At 41.4% G+C, this 21,719-nt stretch overlaps 1 protein-coding gene across 1 annotated transcript in view; it reads right to left on the reverse strand.

Moving 5' to 3' along the window:
- DYNC1H1 (dynein cytoplasmic 1 heavy chain 1) overlaps positions 1–21,719 on the reverse strand; it is a 3,754,902-nt gene that overhangs the window by 1,138,340 nt on the left and 2,594,843 nt on the right. The window contains exon 61 of the mRNA XM_044073590.1: positions 1,456–1,629. Coding sequence (XP_043929525.1) covers positions 1,456–1,629 — 174 coding nt within the window. The remainder of the gene's footprint in view (positions 1–1,455; positions 1,630–21,719) is intronic.

A 21,719-nucleotide genomic window follows, 5' to 3' on the forward strand; every position in this document is an offset into this window, starting at 1 on the left:
ACTAATACTATTTTCTACATATCCCCCTTTGTTTTCTTTTCTGTATTGTGACATGTTCCATACCTGGGTGCCTTTGCCTGTATTTCTCTTCAAAAGTCTTTGCAACTGCTTTTTTTGTATTTAATTAGTTTGGCTTTCTCCTTTCCATAAATTTGTATTCATTTACTTACACTTTGTTTACTGGGAAAGTCCACTGGGCCATTCAGAGCCAGTTTTCAGTGGAGATACAGGGAGAAAAGTTCCACAATAAAAACAGCATTAATGGTATTCATTCAGAAGTAAATACAAAACAAACGTAACACTCAGATTACAATAGCATATGGGAAGCAACAAACAAGAAGGTAACATTACATAAAATTAGTCAGTGGAGAAGAGCTCCACAGTAAAGATAACATTAATGATATTCATTCCGAAGTAAATACAAAGCACAGTTAACACTCAAATATTGCACCATACCATATCTTTCTTTCTCATGCTCACCACATCAGTACCACCGATGTGGCTGAGGGTACTATAGTCTAGGATAACATTATAACTGAAGCTTTGACAAATTCCTTAAAAACGTAGTTATTGAAGACTGCACTAAAGACTTTACTGAAGAAATCCTCCTCTGCCAAGCTCATACTTGCAGAGCGGTAGACGTCTCACTACAGTAGAGAGTAGCCATACAATAAAAGCACCACAACCTTGCAAAGAGCCAAAGATATTTTTATAACTGTTGGACAAGCACCATCTGTCAAAAGGGAGCAAGTTCAGTAGGAAACCGATCAACAAGCCAATTAAGAGATTTGTCAAATCTGTCTACTATAAATCATATACAAAGTGAACGGCTCGCAAATGGGAGTTACTCCATTCCCTGGCCTGATTCTTCCTGTAGTGCTTCTAAGTATGCCTAAAGGGTGAAGGAAGTGTCTATAAAGCAGGTTTCAAACCACTGGTTCTGTTCTGCAAATGCTCATAAAGCATTTATGCTCTATGATAAAACTTGGTTTGATTAAACCTGGTGAATGAAATGCAATTAACTGGCCAGCAGAAACACTGACATAACCTTCTGCCAAAAAAGTACTTCTAAAATGTGGCTGAGAAATCACAGCTGCGTCACCATCCCCACCACCACCAGAAAAAAGTCATAAGAAACTATTTTTTTAATGGAAAGGTAAAAAATGTGCTTGGAAACACCAAGGAAGTAAGCAAACCTAGTCAAGGTCAGTCTTCATAAAACACAAATATACTGGAGAGAAAAAAAATGAAGGACAGAGTTCACAGTTTTACAGACTGCTTCTTTACCGAGACTGGCAGAAAAGCAGGGGAATACTTGAAGGCAACAGCAGCACAGGAACAGAACAGAAATTATACTCACTAACACGAAGACTCTTGTGACTGACCATCTAAGAACAAAGTTTACAATTGCTAGACTGAACAGTTAAAAACCTAACACTACTAGAGATCAGTTACCTGATCAACAGTTTCCTTGATCTTCCGCAGACCAACATTCAAATGCATCTGCTGTTCCTCCAGTTCACTGCGTTTTTCATTAAAAAGGTTGGCATAATGATTGATGAAGTCCAAGTAATGACGTGGAGTAATTGCCATGGTTCTTCCTCCTCGTTTTGCCAAACGACTGTTTGCCTAAGGGGAAAAAATGTTAGGTAAGAAGTATAGAAAAACAAATTTATCACACAGACACTCCTCATGAAGGCAAAAAGTAAAATTATTTTCAAATAATCTATATGAACACCTTCCTTGGTGGGTCTTCAATGATTTTATCCATTCTTTCTCGCCAAATGTCATTTTTCCCCCAGAAGCTCCAACAATTTGCGTGCCCGTCTCTGCCCCCCCCCCCAGTGTCTGCTTTATACCTGTGCCTCTTATACCAGTTGACACTCCACTTGCCATACAAGTACACTTCTTGCAAATTAAATAAGGGTATATAAATACAAAGGGTCCATACTGAATTGTAGAGACAGTTTAGACCTTCTTATTAGTTTTTAACAACTGGAGATACGGATATCCAAAATATTTAATAGTGGAATTTCACAGGCATAGACACTAGAACAACGAACACTCTTGTTAACCTAGGTTTCGTCTACAATGATATAGACTTCTTCAGAACAATGAACAAAATCTAACAGCCACTTAAATACACTTTCAATTAAATCAATTAAAACTAACACCTGCAATCAATTACTAAACAGCATTGTTAAAGACAAAAAACACCCCAAAGGAATTGTTTAAAATAATACATCTCCTCAAAATAAAACCACATATACACATTGTGAATGTCATCTACAAACTGACAAAAAAATTATGAATAAGGAATGTGAATAAAATGATAAAGTAATACATACAAAAAAGATTTAAAAAAACCATCAAAAAAACTCTAATAACTTTTTGCTTAGTAAAAGCCATGAAGAAAAACACAATAAAAAGCAAATAAATCATGATGTAAGGAACACAGGGAAGGTTACTAAGTAAACCCAAAATATGTCAACTTAAGAATAGGTACTAAGCTGATGTTCTTCATTTATACCTGGAAAATAAAGGGTATCCAAGCGTATTTGCCAATTTAATCCACATATATCTAAATGGATGTCCAATATTTTCCCTTGCACATCTTTCTTTAGATGTTGAATTACACAAAATGTAAACAAATGTCCAGGGAAAGCCTGAACATGTCTCGCTAGAGCATTGGTGACCTTACCATTTTTGATATCCAGTATATGTTCCCCGATTCTTTCCCTGAAGAATCTTGCTGTTTTGCCCACATAAAATGCGGTGCATTCCTGGCATTGTGCAACATAAACAACATTCTTCGTATAACAATCATAGTGACCAACAATGGGAATGTAATGACAATTAACCTTAATACTTTCCCCCCGTTGTTAATATATGTTTACATGTCAAACATCTCCCACACCTAAAGTTCCCATGCTTTTTATCAATACTATGATTGTTGAGCTCACCATTCTTATATAACAATTCTTTAAACGACTGATCCCTTCGAAAAACAAACTTAGGTATCCCCCCTATTTTGTGATCCACTTGCTTATCTAATTGTAAAAAAAAACAGTTTTTCTTAATATCAATGAACCATTCTACATCATAATTATACGTGGTGATGAGTATCAATTTCATACTACCATCTTGTTTACTGATTCTACTCAAACCACCATGAGTATCTGTACTATTATTCATCTTAATAATGGCTTGATAAAAAACATTAAATCATTTAACAACTATTTCATTCTTGACATTATTACATAAATCCTCTGGGTAACCTCGTTTTCTAAAAATATTTGTCATAAATTCCAGTTCCTTTAAAAAGGCTTCATCTTCACTCACCATCCTGGCTGCTCTAACCATTTGACCTTTTATGATCCCTTTTTTTTGATGGTGAGGATACCAACTATTATAGTCCAAATATGAATTAGAAAAGGTACTTTTTCTAAAAATATCAGATCTAATACATTTGTTAACTCGATCAATAGTTAATAGTACATCCAAATAAGAAATAGTTTCAGTACTGAATTAAGTGAATTTCAAAAATTCAACTGTACTATTAATATAATCTATGAACTCTTCAAGTGCCTCAACACTACCATCCCATGCGATGAAAATATCCAAATAACGCATATATTGCTTGATACATCTGTAATATTTTGTTTTAAAGACAAATTCCTGTTCCCAAAACGCCATTACATAATTAGCATAAATGGGGGCACAAGCTGCCCCCATAGCCACGCCTGTGGACTGTTTAAAAAGTTGTCCCTCAAAATATATAAAATTATTACGTAGCACGATTTCCATAAGCATAATATATGTATTGATTTCATCTTGATCATACTTTCCAGTTTTGACTAATTGCGTTTCCAACCAAACCAGACCCGTATTATGAGGAATAACTGTAAATAAATTACAAACATCAATAGTGAGAAAAATGAGATTATCGGTGATACTCAAATTACTTAATTTTTCTAAAAAATTCCAAGAGTCCCTTGATATGTAATCAAAGGCAGTCAAACCCTTCTTGAATTCATGATCTAAAAACTTACTAATGAAACATGTCTTACTTCTTTTAATTTATTCTTTAATTTATTCACAGTTATTCCTCATAATACGGGTCTGGTTTGGTTGGAAACGCAATTAGTCAAAGCTGGAAAGTATGATCAAGATGAAATCAATACATATATTATTGCTTATGAAAATCACCCTATGTAATAATTTTATATATTTTGAGGGACAATTTTTTAAACAGTCCACAGGAGTGGCTATGGGGGCAGCTTGTGCCCCCATTTATGCTAATTATGTAATGGTGTTTTGGGAACAGGAATTTGTCTTTAAAACAAAATATTACAGATGTATCAAGCAATATACGCGTTATTTGGATGATATTTTCATCGCATGGGATGGTAGTGTTGAGGCACTTGGAGTTCATAGATTATATTAATAGTACAGTTGAATTATTGAAATTCACTTAATTCAGTACTGAAACTATCTCTTATTTGGATGTACTACTAACTATTGATCGAGTTAACAAATGTATTAGATCTGATATTTTTAGAAAATGTACCTTTTCTAATTCATATTTGGACTATAATAGTTGGCATCCTCACCATCAAAACAGAGGGATCATTAAAGGTCAAATGGTTAGAGAAGCCAGGATGGTGAGTGAAGATGATGCCTTTTTAAAGGAACTGGAATTTATGACAAGTATGTTTAGAAAACGATGTTACCCAGAGGATTTATGTAATGTTAAGAATAAAATAGTTGTTAAAAGATTTAATGTTTTTTATCATGCCATTATTAAGATGAATAACAGTACAGATACTCATGGTGGTTTGAGTAGAATCAGTAAACAAGATGGTATGAAATTGATATTCATCACCACGTATAATTATGATGTAGAATGGTTCATTGATATGATTAAGAAAAACTGGGGTTTTTTACGATCAGATAAGCAAGTGGATCACAAAATAGGGGGGGATACCTAGGTTTGTTTTTCGAAGGGATTGATCGTTTAAAGAATTGTTATACAAGAATGATGAGCTCAACAATCACAGTATTGATACAAAGCATGGGGACTTTAGGTGTGGGAGATGTTTGACATGTAAACATATATTAACAACGGGGGAAGTATTTAGGCTAATTGTCATTACATTCCCATTGTTTGTCACTATGACTTATACGAAGAATGTTGTTTATGTTGCACAATGCCAGGAATGCACCGCATTTTACGTGGGCAAAACAGCAAGATTCTTCAGGGAAAGAATCAGGGAACATATACTGGATATCAAAAATGGTAAGGTCACCAATGCTCTAGCGAGACATGTTCAGGCTTTCCCTGGACATTTGTTTAAATTTTGTGCAATTCAACATCTAAAGAAAGATGTGCAAGGGAAAATCTTGGATATCCATTTAGATATATGTGAAATAAATTGGCAAATACGCTTGGATGCCCTTTATTTTCCAGGTATAAATGAGAACATCAGCTTAGTACCTATTCTTAAGTTAAGACATATTTTGGGTTAACTTAGTAACCTTCCCTGTGTTCCTTACATCATGATTTATTTGCTTTTTCTTGTGTTTTTCTTCATGGTTTTTACTAAGCAAAAAGTTTTTACAGTTTTTTTGATGTTTTTTTAAATCTTTTTTGTATGCATTACTTTATCATTTTATTCACATTCCTTATTCATCATTTTTGTCAGTTTTTAGATGACATTCACAATGTGCATATGTGGTTTTATTTTGATGAGATGTATTATTACTTTTAAACAATTCCTTTGGGGTGTTTTTTGTCTTTAACAATGTTGTTTAGTAATTGATTGCAGGTGTTAGTTTTAATTGATTTAATTGAAAGTGTATTTCAGTGGCTGTTAGATTTTGTTCATTGTTCTGAAGAAGTCTATATCATTGTAGACGAAACCTAGGTTAACAGAGTGTTCGTTGTTCTAGTGTGTATGCCTGTGAAATTCCACTATTAAATATTTTGGATATCCGTATCTCCAGTTATTTAGTTGTGGAACTGTTTATTGCAGTTTGACAGTACTTCTTATTACTTTTCCCAAGGATAGGGACCACAGCTGCTGGATGGAGAGGTTTATCTAAGCATACAAAAGAGCAGGAGAGAATCTGCAATCTAGCAATGGTTCCATCAAAAACAAACTGATAAAATAGGCAATGTTGTTATATTCAAGACTGGAGGGATAGACACTCATGGATAGATATAAGACTGGTGTCAGTCTCAAGCAATACACTGTCACAGTGAAGGTGCTGATGGACAGCCAAGAGGAAATATCAGACTGGTTACATCCAGAAGTATCAACAAAATAAAGGATATCTGAAAGTCAAGCACGAAACAGCTTCTGACTAAAGCAGCATGGTGGATTATTGGATAAGACCTCTGCTTTGCAATTCTGCAGAACAGGCTTCAGTCCAGACTTCTAGCCACCGTCTATGGGGAACGTGCACGTTTTATATATGGTGTACATGCTTTATTCCCCTCCAGTATTCTATCTTCCTGAAACACACAAGACTGAACGGTTACCTTAAATAAACCTTTTGTGTTGCATTTTACCAGACACCTAGTGCTGAAGAAGTCATAATCCACGATGCAGAAGAGAAATGTTTGAATCTAGGCTAAAACTTTTAACATGGTAAACATATTTAAGTGTTTTTTTTTTTTTTTGGGGGGGGGGGGGTCTAATGCTTAATGGTTTTCCTTAGTCCACAAGGAATCATCTTGGTGGGCTACATGAGCCACACAGAAGGTAGGAAAATAAATGCCCTTCACCACTGTGAGATCTGCTTCCTACTTGGGAAACGTCCTCCAAATTCAGAGAGGATCAACCAAACATAACTCCTCTCCCCATCCATATTGCAGAACAAGGTGGCAACAATGGACTTTCAGACCCACTGTTACACCACTCTACAGGACCCGAGCCCACTATCTTACACTCAGTGGCAACACTGTCAAAACTGCCAGCCATATAGTACCCACTGTGGAAGTCATAGACGTTTTGACCAACACTGAGCCCAGACTTGGAGGGACTGCTGAAAGCTCTTCCTCTGTCTGATTCACAAGTGAGAACTGAAAGCTTCATACACAAGACAAACTGAGGCCTCTAAACTTAAAATGACAGAGAAAGCTTCTTGCTTATACTATCTAAGGTTTCATCCCATTAAATGCTTCAAATGTCTTGTAAAGTATCAACAGGCTAAAACCCTGCCATTTCAGTCTTTGGCTAGATAAAGTGACATTCCCTTTACAACAACATGCCTTATGTATTGAAAAATATTTGCAATTATACACTGCACATACAAAATGTATCCTCTAGCTATAACAAGCGAGTCATGAGACTATTACATATTGCTAAAATCACTGCCATGAACTTGCCTAGACTCAGTCCCCATCACTCTGTAGCACCATCATTAGCAGTACACTGTGACAACTAAACTGGAGGCTTAACAGTAACTTCAAAATGAAATTTAGTGGCTAAAGTCATATATACATGTTGTCTTCCTCTCCTCCTGGTTTTGATTCCAGTGTACAAATCTTAAGTGTTCTACATGCAAAGTCATATTAGATCAGCGTACAATGCCTGTGCCTCTCTATACATAGACAAAACTAGTTGTACAAGAATGACTGCTCTAAATACTTGCATACAAATTACTAAAATGGGCGGTCACAATCTTACCAACATTCATGTCAAAGATCACTATGCATATTTATTAAAAATAAGAAAAAAGGACTCCAGCTGGAATTGCTTACTTAAACCAGGGCTTAAGTTAAAACAATAGATGAGCACTTTCACCTTTAGCAGATTCAAGTTACACACATTAGTAACACACAGCATATACTTTTCCATTTCCACATAAGTAACCGTGTAAATGTTTTACGGACTATATCTATCACATGGAAAGGCTCCCCAGAAAAGCTGCACAGCTGCTGCTTCTACAATGAAAACACCACAAACTTTTTACACTTCACTAACCGCTACAGTTATGATAAAGTGGAATTTCTAGACATCTATTAAGGACAGAAACAAGGAGAAGCTCAGGAATGACATTTACAGAAAGCCTACACAAGTGAATTTGTTGCTACATGCTAACAGCATACACTCCAAAATCACTGAGAACAATGTCATTAAATCACAGGAAATGAGAACTGCTATAGTCTCTGAAGAAATGAACCAATTTCTCACCAACATAGTTCAACTGTAGCAAGATTTTCTCTTAAGAGGATCCAATAATTATTTTATGGCCTACATACTGGGACACGCACAATTCCTCAGACAAAATATTGATATAGCTCTGCTGAAATCCCTAGAAGGGAGCCATCACTTGCCATGCAACAAAGTTTCAATGACAGAAATGACAAACAAAAGTATGATCCTAACATACTCCAAGGATTCAAGTGTAATAAAAAGAAAAATGGTTGAAAACTGGAGCATCTTAATGGGGAACCAGGCAGTCAGGTTCTCGACCCACAACCATACTTGATCAAAATGTTAGAAGTTGAGTAGAAAATGAAAGAAATTTAATGATTCACAGAGCTACAGCTAGCAAGTTTTCCTTGCAACCCCAAGTCTACAGATGCTGTGCATTAATGAATTATACGAACCCAAAAGAATTTTGTACCTCCAAACTCAAAAAAGAAATGCGTTTGCACTGACCAAACTGCAATAGCAACTTTGTGGTATACCGGGTAAGCTGTACAAAATGCAAAGAATTCTACAGAGTACAAACAATTAAGATAAGAGTGACCAAACACTTCTCAGACATTAGGCTTAAGGACTTCAACAATCCACTACACACACTCAGATCTGCAGGAACTATTAAAAATTTTTCAGTGAGAAACTCAAATCAGGCCCATTACAAAGCAATCTGAATGTAAAGCTAAAGAAAAAAAGAACTCGATTCAATCGGACATGCTCCATGAACAGCATACTCAAATTAAAGAAAATGGAACATAGCAATGTTGCAAGTGTGATTTTTGTTGTTATAGCCTTAGTATTTTAGGTCTATGCTTGAGTTTATTTATTTTTTTATTTTTAGTTCTAAAAAAGAAGTTATGTCTTACCATAACGTTCCATCTATGTTGTTGATCTTCCGTTAATCACTGATGGGTTTGGTTCCGAGCCCTCGAAACTGTGTCGGCCAAATACCAAGCTCGCGTACACCAAAAAACTCTCGAGCTAAGCTGCTACCCACAATGCCCTTCTCCCCATTACCTCAGATGGAGTTTGCAAAAGACAACAGATAGCAGCAGAGGCCATTTCTATGCAAAGAAAAACCCTGAGACACCACCAGGACCCATAACAGCCGCCAGGAGCCTGTGGAGGGGGAACGGACGGAGGGATATGATGAATGGAAGAAGATCAACAACATAGATGGAACGTTATGGTAAGACATAACTTCTTTATCTAATGTTGTTAATCTTCTTCCTATTCATCACCGATGGGACAGAATCCCAAGTTACCTGAGATACCTCGGTGGCCCATATGGCAGAACATTCCTGAGCACCACACAGCCAAACGTAGCTCTTCCTCTAGAAATCACATCCAATTTGTAATGCTTAATGAAGGTGTGTGGTTTAGCCCAAATGGCTGCTGCGCATATATCCATAGAGGCTCTAGAATGGAAGGCTACCGTGGAAGCTACAGCCCTAGCTGAATGAGCTTTGATCGTGTGAGGTCTGGTTAGTACATGAATATGGAAAGGATATACAGTCTTCTCAGCCACTTAGATAAAGTGACTAAAGAAACGGCGTTTCCCATTCTGGGGCCAGAGAAAGAAATAAAAAGTTGGTCGGACTTGCGTAAAGATTATGCCCTGTCCGGGTAGAAACGCAATTGCCTATGTACATCCAGAGAATGTAGACAGTATTCACCTTTGTTGGAAAAACACTGGGAGTTCAATTGACTGGTTCATAGAGAATTCAAACACCACTTTGGGAAGGAAGGATGGCTTATAGTGCGTAGAGATGCTCTGTTTTTATGAAATATGAGATAAGGCCTATTGATACATAGGGCCTGCAGTTCTGAAACCCTTCTGGCAGAAGTGACAGCCACCAAAAAGAGATTTCCAAGACAAAAACGTGACACTACATTTGACATCAGGTTCAAAGGGGGGCTGGGACAAGGCCTGCAGTACAACTGATAAATTCCATGTTTCTAACGGGCTTTTGAGTGGAGGCCTACTGAGAAACTCTCCTTTAATAAAGGTTTTACAAAGTCGAGTGGACATTACAGGTGTGCCTTGTAAACCATTGTGAAAATTGGAGATTGCTGCTAAATGAACTCGTACAGTAGACGGAGACACTCCATGCTCGAAAAGTTCAGATAGATATTGAAGGATAGAAGAGGTAGTGGCCGAAAAGGGGTCCAACCATCTTTCTATAGACCAGGAAGAAAACCTTTTCCATTTATCTCTGTAAAGTTTCCTGGTGGATGGTTCTTGAGAGGCCAGAATAATATCACAAACATTAAAAGGCAGGGCTTCTTGCCTGGTGACTAACGGAAGTAGAGAAGCCAAGCTGTCAGCTTGAGAGTGGACAAGTTTGGTTGTGTCAACCCTTGAGGACGAGAAATTAGGTCTGGACGGGTGTCCAGAATCCATGGAGGCTGTATCAGGTGAGGCCGAAGAAAGGGGAACCACACTTGACGGGGCCAGAATGGAGCAATGAGGATCCCCTTGCATCTCAACTGAGTTGCTTTCTTTAGAAATAGAGGTATCAAGGGGATCGGAGGGTAGGAGTATAGGAGACCAGAGGGCCAATCGTGGGACAGAGCATTTCTTGGTGACTCCCCCTCCAGGGAAGTAGGGCAAAGTAGATGCTGCATTTGTTGTTCGTGGGAGAAGCAAAAAGGTTGCAGCAAGGCTGGCCCCATCGGCTGAAAATCTCCACTGCTATCTCGGGATTGAGAGACCACGCGTGAGAGAGCAGAATGCACCTGCTCAGCCTGTCCGCGATCATGGACTTCCCCGGGATGTGCATTGCTATCAGAAAACGGTTGGAAGCTATCACCTATTGCCAAATTCTCATGGCCTTTCGGCACAGGGAATCACTTGGTTCCTCCTCGTTTGTTGATGTACCAGACTACTGACATTGTCTGACTGAATCACAATAGTTCCAGAGGGGAGGAGCGGGTGAAGTGCTTGTAATGCTAATAGCACTGCTCTTAAAGTACAGTTTTGTACCTACCATAAATGTAGATGTTCGAGGATTCCATTGCTGCAGTCCTAACTATTGGGTATAGTCCGCGTCCCGTCGGCCCGAATACCAGAGAAGGCTGACGCCGGCCAGGGCGCATTAGACTGATGTCAGTACGTCAGGGTACTAATGCGCATGACCGACGTCATATCCTCAGTCTTTTCTTGCCCCAGATGTCAGAAGACCCTAAAAAGACAAGGCCCAAAATACCTGCACCAAAAACATGTACAATATATACAAGAATATATACAAAAATATAAGCATGTAAACTCACCTACACAACCACCCCTAAACACAGAGGGAAGGAGGTAAATTGGACTGCAGCAATGGAATCCTAACATCTACATTTATGGTAGGTACAAAACTGTACTATGTTCTTCGCTTTCCATTGCTGCAGTCCTAACTATTGGGTAGAATCCCAAAGCAGAGGTAAGGGAGGCTGGCAAATCATAGAGAAGTAGGAGCTGACAACATGCCTTGTAAAACAGCTGTGGCAAAACCAGCCCTAGACTTAGAGTAGATAGGAAGGTGATAATGCTTAGAGAAAGTATGCACTGAACTCCAAGTAGCTGCTTCCAAAATATCCTTAGTTGCCACCCCCCTTAGAAATGCTGTTGAAGTGGCAGTAGCCCTAGTGGAATGAGGCCTAATCCCAGCTGGAATCTCCTTGCCATGATGGGAATAACAAAATGCAATGCAAAAGCCAATCCACCTAGAAATAGTTTGTTTTGACACAGGCTTGCCCTGTGAACTCAAAGCAAAAGAAACAAACAACTGCTGAGACTGCCTAAAATCCTTAGTCCTGCTCAAATAATAACGCAATTGCCTGTGTACATCTAAAGTGTGCAAAATCTTTTCCCCTTTATTTTGGGGGTCTGCATAAAAGTAGGCAAATGAATAGTTTGGTTTAAAGCCACACTAGAAACCACCTTAGGCATAAAGGAAGGATTAGTACGTAATGATACCCTATCCTTATGGAAAATCAAAATGGCTCTACTGCCATAAGGGCCTGCAACTCAGACACCCTTCTTGCAGAAGTAATAGCCAACAGAAAAGCAGTCTTCCATGACAAGTATTTCAATTCAGCAGTAGCAGGCTCAAAAGGTTGTAGAGTAAGTTTTTCCAACACAAAATTGAGATCCCAAGCAGGAGTAGGAGCTCTACGGGGGTCTTATATTCTTTGCCCTCTAAGAAACTGCTTGAACAAAGGATGCGAAAACAATGGTGGGTCACAATCATAGTGAGCTGAAATTGCTGCAGCATGAATCTTAATGGAAGAGAAGGACAAACCTTTGTCCAATAACTCAGTAAGGTATTGAAGAGCCACACTTAAATTAGGCTAAACCTGCAAATTCTTTGCTGTACTCCAAAATAAAAATCTCTTCCATTTTTCTCATGTACACTTTCCTTGTACTAGGTCTTCTAGCTTCCATAATCACATTTAAAACTTGTTGAGGAAGTTGAGACCTGCTGTGTGTCAACACAGAAGATGCCAGGCTGTTAGATGAAGAGAGTGAAGCTTGACATTGAGCAGATGACCATCCTTCTGAGATAACAGATGAGGAATCAGAGGTAAAGGCCATGGAGGCTTCCTTACCAGACTCCAAAGTAGTGGGTACCAGTGTTGCCGAGGCCAATCTGGAGCTATCAAAATCATCCTTGGCCTGTCTTGTCTGACCTTTAATAGTACCTTTGGAAGAAGAGGCAGAGGAGGAAAGGCATACACATGAAGGTTTTTCCAACTGAAAGACAGAGCATCCACTTTCCAAGCTGTGTGATGAAACCCCTTTGTGCAATACTGTGGCAGCTGGTGGTTTAGTGGAGAAGTTTAACAGATCTATGTCTGGAGTTCCCATGACACTGTCAATTTTTGAAATACATGAAGATCCAGTTTCCACTGTGGGGATCCATGATTCGTCTGCTTAACACATCTGCTAAGGAGTTCTGTGCTCCGCAGAAACCTTGCCTGAAGAGTTAGTTGCAAGCTTAGCGCAGTCTCCCATAAAATCATTGCTTGCCTGCATAGAGGATAAGAATGTGTTCCCCTTGCTTGTTGATGTACCACATGACAGTTGTGTTGTCTGTTAGAATCAACACCTGCCCTGGAAGAAGTAACTCCTTGAAAGCCATTAATGCAAACTGGACTGCTAACATCTCCTTCATGTTGATATGTAGATGCTGTAGTCTGGCAGGCCACTTGTCTTGTATCCACTTTCCATTTAGATGAGCTCCCCAAGCAATGTCCGAGGCATCTGTCGTTAAAATCTGACTCGCCTCTGGCCGGGTCACAGAGAGTCCCTTGTTTAGGTGACATTCCTGAGCCCACCACAAAAATTCTTTTGAAGGCAAGGTATTATTTGAATGACAGTGTCCAAATCCTGGCAGTGCTGTGTCCATACATTTTGAGATACCATTGTAGCTTCCTCATATGCAGTTTGGCATTGGGAAGCACCAGAATACAAGATGCCATGAACCCTAATGCTTGAAGGACTGTCCTTGCAGTCAGCACGGACTGATGAGATAGTTGATGGAAGTAAAGTGATAGACTCTTTTGTTTGTCCGGGGTTAAAAGGCCATCTGGGCTGCTGTATTCAGTCTCACACCCAGAAAGCACATGTCTTGAGAGGGTACTACACTGGACTTTATTTCGTTCACAGAATACCCTAGGCATCTTAGCACTGCTATGACATGTTCCAGATGCTGTAGAAGGTCTTCCTTTTCTTGAGCCAGAATCAGGCAGTCGCCCAAGTAAGGATAGTTTGGAATTCCTTGAAGCCTGAGGTAAGCTATCACTGGAGCCAGAACCTTTGTGAATACTCTGGGCAGTAGATAAGCCAAAGGGCAATGCAGAGAACTGATAATGAGAATTTCCAGCTCAAAACCGCAGATACTTCCTGCAACTTAGCCTTATAGGCACATGAAGGTAAGCTTCCTTGAGATCTAAAGTTACCATCCAGTGATCTTTGCCCAGCAGAGGTAAAAGCTGTTGTAACGTCAACATCTTGAACTTGGGAATGTCCAGAAAAGTGTTGAGGAGAGATAAATCCAAAATTGGTCTCCACGTGTTCCCCTTCTTTGGTACTAGGAACAGGCGAGAATAAAATCCTAGGCCCCTTTCTGATACAGGGACTGGCTGAATGGCCCCTATCTGGAGTAACTGAGAAACTTGCTTGTGAGCCTCTTTTCTTTGTGGAGGAGGAACGTCTGGCATGTCTTTGAAAGGGGGCATTGTGTGGAAATAAAATCTGTAACCGTGGTGAATGATATCCAACACCCATTTGTCTTGAGTAATTAAATCCCAATTTTCTTTGAAAAGAGACAGTCTTCCTCCCAAAGGAGCTGCCAGACGGGAATCTACTGGCAGCTGAAAAGACAGGTCATTGGGTCTGTTTACGAAAGGACTGACCCCTGCCCTCACCAGAAGTCTGAGCAGGTGAACTCCCTGTTCTAGGCCTAAAAGAACCTTGAGCCCTGCCCCTACCACGTCTAGACCTACCCCTAGACTGGGAATCATAAGCAGGATATGTCGACCCCTTAGCAGGCCAATTTCTACTAAACTGCTGCACCTGCAAAAATCTTTAACAGTTTGCATAGACTTAGCTTTGTCCTCCATTTTCTTTAAAACTGCTTCCACAGGCGATCCAAACAACACATCAGACTGTAAAGGAGCATCCAAAATCCTTGTCTTAACATGCTCAGCTAAATTCTGATCCTTCAACCAGGCATGCCTGCTAAGAACAGAACTAGTAGCAGCCACCCTCGAGGAGGCCTGTACAGCATCAAAACCACATTGCAAAGAATGCTTACCCACTTGTTCAGACACATGAACCAAATCCAGCAACTCTTTACACTCAATACCTTCCGCCAAAGCATCCACCTTAGATTTCAATTGTGAAAGAAGATAATTCTGATATTTTAGCATGTGAAACTGACAATTCAATGCTCTCATGGCTAGAGTGGAAGAAGTATACACTTTCTTTCCCCACCTATCCAAAGCCCTTGCCTCTTTATCAGTGGGAACAGGATTTTTAACCACAGAAGCTTTAACACCTTTAGGCCCTTGAGAAATAGTTTCTGGGTCCGCCTAGGACTCTTAAACAAATACTTATGAGCTTCGGGCACCCTATAATACCTATCAGGCTTAACAGGAGCAGGAGGCAAAGAGTCAGGGTTCAGGGAAGCCTCTGCAAAACATCTTCCACCACATTCAACACAGGAGGAATAGCTAAGGGCCTATGCTGGGGTAAAACAAGAATTCCCTAAGCCTTTTCCTGGAATCAGAGTAATCCTGGCCTTCCCATTTAAAGTGCTCCCTCATGGAATGCAGAGTCTCTGAAAATGAGAAATCCTCAGGAGGAGAAGCTGTAAGATCCTCATGTGTAACCTCGCAAGGGGAACTATAAGGATGGCTGCAGCCATAGACCCCAGCGCCTGAAGGACTTCCCTTGCTGACACTCTCGTTTGACAGAGTATCACAAGCACTTGTAATCTATGTTTCTGGAGTCTGTGGGCTGGAAGAGATATCAGCCAAGAACGAGTGTAGAGTACTGCCCCTATAAATTCCAGTTGTTGACTGGGGTCTAGGTTGGATTTTTCCCAGTGTACAGTTATGCCTAGGGACTCCACTACAGAAAGAGTGTATTGGACAGCCATTGTTAGGAGATGCTTCGTTGGGGTGGTGGAAGCCAATTGTCCAAATATGGAAAGACCTGGAATCCTAGAAGTCTCAGATGAGCTGTTACCACTGCTAAACATTTCATGAACACTCTGGGGGCAGTCGAGACACCAAATGGCAAGGCACGAAACTGACAGTGACTGGCTCTTGGCCAGAAGAGAAGGAGACTCCTGGAGTGCTTGCCCATTTTGATGTGGTAATACACATCCCGGAGGTCTATCGAGCATATCCAAGCATCCTCTCTCAGAAAGGGGAGGATGGATTGAATAGTAATCAAGAGGAATTTGGCTTGAACTGGTTTAAGTGGCTGAAACCCAAGATGGGTCTCCAGTCCCTGGTCTTTTTTGGCACTAAAAAGAATCTTGAGCAAAAATCAGATCTGCATTATTCTGGAGGGACTGGTTCGATGACTTTTTTGACATAGCTTCAATATTTCTGAAGTTGCTTCTTCCCTTTGGTGGGGTGTAACATTGGGGAGGTTTGGGAGGGGAGGAGAGAGGGAGGGATGTAGTAGCCTCTGGAGATTATGCTTTGAACCCATCGATCACTTGTAATAAGAGCACCAGGCAGCTTGGTGCAGAGAAAAACAACCTCTGACCACTTTCAGAGGACAGCAATCGGGCAACACTTCAGCAGCTCTGATAAGACCACCCAGAAAAGGAATCTCTGGAGTCTTGAATCCGTGGACCTCCTCCACCCCCGAATGGGCATCTTCCACCATTGTTACCCCGTCTGCCTCTGGGGGAATCCTCGCCACATGCATTTCGAAAAGGGCCCTGCAATATTTTATGCCAGATTTTCCCACTCCTCTGGTTCCTGGAAAAGGAACGTTGAGGTTTGGAATAACGTAGGCCAACAGCAGACACGGTCTTTCCGTCTTGTTTGCACCTGGACAGAGTGTCTTTCATTTTGGAGCCAAACACGGCTGATGGCTCAATAGGGGCGCTTAAAAAGGAGGACTTGAAGGAGTCCACAAGGTCACATATGCGCATCCAAGCATGACGCCTCAATGCCTGCACCCACAGCTCTAGATGCCCCTTCGGTTTCGTGAGACAGCAACCTCATGGACGAGTTGGATATAGATTCAAGGGTGGCAAGTTGAAAGGCAACCTTGTCTCGTGCCTAGTCAGAAACTTGACCTGCGAGAGTTCCAGAAAGCTCAGTGATTAAATCTCTTTGGAGCCTCGTGAAATGTGCCAGGTAATTCAGGGATCTAACAGCAAAGGTCACTGAAGCAAAAACTCGCTTCCCCAGTCTGTCAACAGCCCGAGACACACTATTGGGCGGGTGAACAGTAGGACTTTCTTCCGTTAGGTCCTTTTTAGTGGCCGCCACCACAACCATCGTGTCAACTGGCAACCCCTTAGACCAGTGTGGATGCTCCTTGGAGGGGGGGGGTATTTTATCGGATCTCCTCGGGATGGCCTCTATGGAGTCAGGATTCCAGTGGTAGCTGCAGCTCAGAGGGAGCAGAAGGAAGTTTCGACATCAGTGGAGCGCCTCCAGAGGCAAGCGCACTCTCCATCATCCGGAAAGCAGCCCCCCCCCCAAAGAAGAGTGGGAGCCCAGAACAGAGTAAGACAGCCTTGGAACCGGGGTCACACCCAGCAACACCGGACCTGCTGTCAGAGATGGAGCCTCCAGCCAGATCAGAGCCAGCAAAATTCCTGGAGCAGAGGACAGCACCGATAAGGCACTCTGTACCGTACCCTGAACTGAGGAATCTGCCCCAAACCATGAGATGGAGAAAGGGATGGTTCTGACGGAACCGAAAAACAGTCGACCTCGGGGCCTCAGAGACCAGCACTGTCAGTACAGGGGGAGGGGTCCACCACAGTTGTCGGAACAGACAGCTTCGGTACCGGGAGGTCTGAAGGAGGAGAATACATGGGAGTACTGGGAAGGACAGCGCCTGGTCCCAAATGGGGATGATTCTTAGGGCCATACAGAATCTATCTGGCTGTCAACAGCTGATCCAACAAGAGCACCACATCGTGTTCGGATAGGCTCCTGGTGGACCTAGTGGATACTCTTGAAGGAGAATCTGGCCACTCCAAGAAGGGGCTAATAAGCATGTCCTGCAAACGACTCCAGGAAAGGAGAGTATCGGGTCCATGGTGTCTGAGAAAATGGCACCATGGTCTCTAGTTTAGAGACCGGTAGCAAGGGCGAGGATATTGTCGGCACCGACAGGGCACTCGTAATCACAGGTATCGGTTCCTGAGAAGTCGGCACCGAAGGTGGAGCAAATAAGGATAGTGCCATAGTCGAGACAGTCAGTGCCAGAAGTAGCTTCGGCACAGAGGCACTAGTTGTCAGTAGAACGGTAGAAGTCATCCCAGTAGAATTCGGAGCAGAGGTCAAACCCATAGTAGTCGGAGCCAAAAAAGGGGCTCTGTGCTCCAATGAAGTCTTGTGGGCCTTACGCTTATAAGTCTTACCTCTCTCACCAGAAGGTGAGGAGGGATCAAGAATGTGGCTATTTTTTGTGTTTAACTGGAGGAGTTGAAGCCTCAGACAGAGAAGCAGCCCCTACAAAAGGGGTAGGTAGGCGGCCTTTCAGGATTAACTTATTTGTTCGTTCATTCAGCGCCCGCTGACTAAAACTCTGACATATCTGACAGGTTGATTTCCACAAATAAATGCGAAACACCCCAGACAATAAACACAGTCACCATGACCATCACTGTTGGGGAGTTTACCATTGCAGGAGGTGCAATGTTTAAACCCCGATGTCCCTTTATCGGACATATTCATCCAAAAAAACACACAGGCAAAGTAGAAAGAAAAGATGATACCAGCGATGGCATCAAGAGATACCACAACGGTTGGAGAGGGCATTACCAACAATGGTAAAAGAATTACCCAATGGGTAGAGCTAAAGTTGAGAAGATTAGGCTATATGGAGAGCGATAATAGAAAGGGTATACTGTTCTAGTAAAGTGACAAAAGTCCAATCAACACTCAAAATATATCAAAAATATTTCACTTAGCTGGAGAGCTCAATGAAACAAGGCTAATGGCTATGCGGCAAACAAGATCTGAGGTAATGGGGAGAAGGGCATTGTGGGTAGCAGCTTAGCTCAAGAGTTTTTTGGTGTACGTGAGACTGGTATTTGGCCGACACGGTTCCAAGGGCTCGGAACCGAACCCATCAATGATGAATGGGAAGAAGATTAACAATAGACTGTTTAATTCTTTTACTCTTTATATGAAGTTTAAGTTAATTCAGCTCCATGGAATATGAGCCCCACAAAGGCAGACACAACCTCTCATATTACACATTACAAAACGGGTTCCTATCACGTCGTCAAACTTTTAAAAGTTCGAACCACATATGGTCGAGACTACAAGGTCGAATTTTTAAAAGCTCAAGCGTTTGGAATGGAAATCTCCATAAGCGGAGGTTTCCATTTTGTTCAATGTGGTGCAATCTCGGAGTTGGTATATAAGTAACGGGGAGTGTGGGGGGTGCAGGGGGGCTTGCCCCCCCTGCTTACAATAATAATGTTGTCCACCCCCCCCCCATAGTCTAAGTTTTGTAACTTCGAACATAATGGTTCAACCATTAGGTGTTCGGAGTTATGGAACTTCGACTGTGATACAGACCCTTACAAAACAGGCTAATAGTTTGGTGATAACCTTGTAGAAAAGGCACTGATGATGATCAAAGTGTAACCCACTCTACTAGATTGACATGAAGAAGCTCAGACTAAAGTGTTTTCTTAAATATAGTTCTAGAATGGTAGCTCATGTTATGTTGTCATGTTTTGTTTGTTAAAAATAAAACCAAAAACCTTTCAACTAAGAATGGAGTTCCACAGGCTGTTGAGCTGAAACTGTCACGGGTCTTTTAGAAATACTCAAATAAGAGACTAACCTCTCTTATTCCAACCAGCTCACCTGAACCCTCCCCACCATTGTCTGTAAAAAGAAGTTATGTACTCAACAATGTTCCATCTGAGTAGTTATACTTCATTTTTCTGCAACATGTGGGTATTTGGATCCATATCTGATCCGAGACGGCAACTTGTTTTCTGGCATCTGCTCTGAACTCCATCCCCTACCCATAATACACCATCTCCTATCTTCCCTCAGATCAAGTTTGCTGCACCTATACACTTTAGCAACTCAACTAAAATAAACCTAGCATGTTTATTCACATGAAAAGGTCAGAGGGACAGAGGTTGGGAAGGTTGCAGAAAAATGAAGTATAACTACTCAGATGGAACGTTATGGTGAGTACATAACTTCTTATCTGAAGTAGTTAACTTCATTTTATCTGCAACCTGTGGGACAAAGTCCCCAGCTAGTCAACAAATCCTGAGAGGCCCGCATGGAAGGATATTCCTGAGCACCACAGAGCCAAAGGATGCTCTACCTCTGGAAATCCGATCTAATTTGTAATGGGAGATGAAAGTATGTGAATTTGCCCAAGTTGCTGCTGCACAAATGTCATCCAAAGGAACCTTAGACCAAAAAGCAGCAGAAGTCGCCATGGACCTGGTAGAGTGAGCTTTAGTCAGACCAGGAGGAGATAAACCCTTGGTTTTGTAAATATGTAGAATGCAAAGAGTGATCCATCTGGCTAAAGAAACCTTGGAAATGGCCTTTCCCAAACAAGATTTAAAAAATGAGATAATTGATCAGCCTTACGGGAGGAATGTGTTCTATGAAGGCAGAAATGAAGTTGTCTATGAACATCTAACAAATGGAAGTTTGTATTCACCTTTGTTCTGAAAATTTGGAAAGAAAACAGGTAGATTAATTTGTTTGGTTTACGTTTGATTGAGATGCCACTTTGGGTAAAAATGAAGAATTTGTACGGAGAGAGACCCTGTCCTTATGGAATACCAAATAAGGAGGCACGGGAGACAAAGCCTGCAGCTCAGAGACCCTCCTAGCCAACGTAATAGCCACTAGGAAGGCTGTCTTCCAAGATAAAAACTTTAAATCCACTGATGCAGCAGGCTCAAAAGGAGGAGTTACTAATGAATGCAGAACCAAAGTGAGGTCCCAAGGAGGAACCGAATCCTTGATGAGAGGGACGCAGAAGAAAAGTACCTTTCAGAAAGGCTTTACATAGCCTAGAAGAGGCCACGGCAATCTTATTTTCACTGGCATGAAAATTAGAAATGGCTGCTAGCTATACTTTCACTGTGGAGGAACAGGCTCCTTGCTGAAGAATACTAGTCAAGAAATCCAACACCGCTGGAACAGGGACTGTAAAAGGATCCAGGTTTTTCTGAGAGACCCACAGAGAAATGTCTATTTTACTGCGACAGACTTTCCTAGTGGAATCTTTATGAGAAGCCACTAGTATAGATTTTACAGGGGATGAAAGACCGGAAGTCCTGGCAATCAAGGGAACTGGAGCAGCCAAGCTGTCAGCTTGAGACTGTCCAGATTGGGAAGGAAGGCACCCGAAGGATGAGAGATTAGATCCAAGCAGGGATCCAGAATCCACGGAGGCGCTAGAAGATGAGACCAAAGGAAGGGGGACCGAACTTGACGAGGTCAGAATGGGGCAATGAGGACCACTTTGCACCCCAGTTGGCAAGCCTACTGAAGAAACTTCAGAATGAGTGGTAATGGTGGGTAAGCATACAGTAGCTCGGGGGGCCAAACATGGACTAGAGCGTCTCTGGAGGCATCCCCAGGTGAGGGAATCAGAGCAAAGAACTCGCTGCACTTCACGTTGGAAGGAGATGCGAAGAGATCACAGCAAGGCTGTCCCCATGCAAGGAATATCTCCTCCGCTACTGTTTAAGAGACCACTCGTAGGGCATCAGAATAGCCCGACTCAATCTGTCCGCTAAAATGGAGCATCCC

This window comes from Protopterus annectens, chromosome 6.part0 (genome assembly GCF_019279795.1).
Source record: "Protopterus annectens isolate FY-2018-M chromosome 6.part0, PAN1.0, whole genome shotgun sequence".
In the NCBI taxonomy this organism is placed as follows: Eukaryota; Metazoa; Chordata; order Ceratodontiformes; family Protopteridae; genus Protopterus; species Protopterus annectens.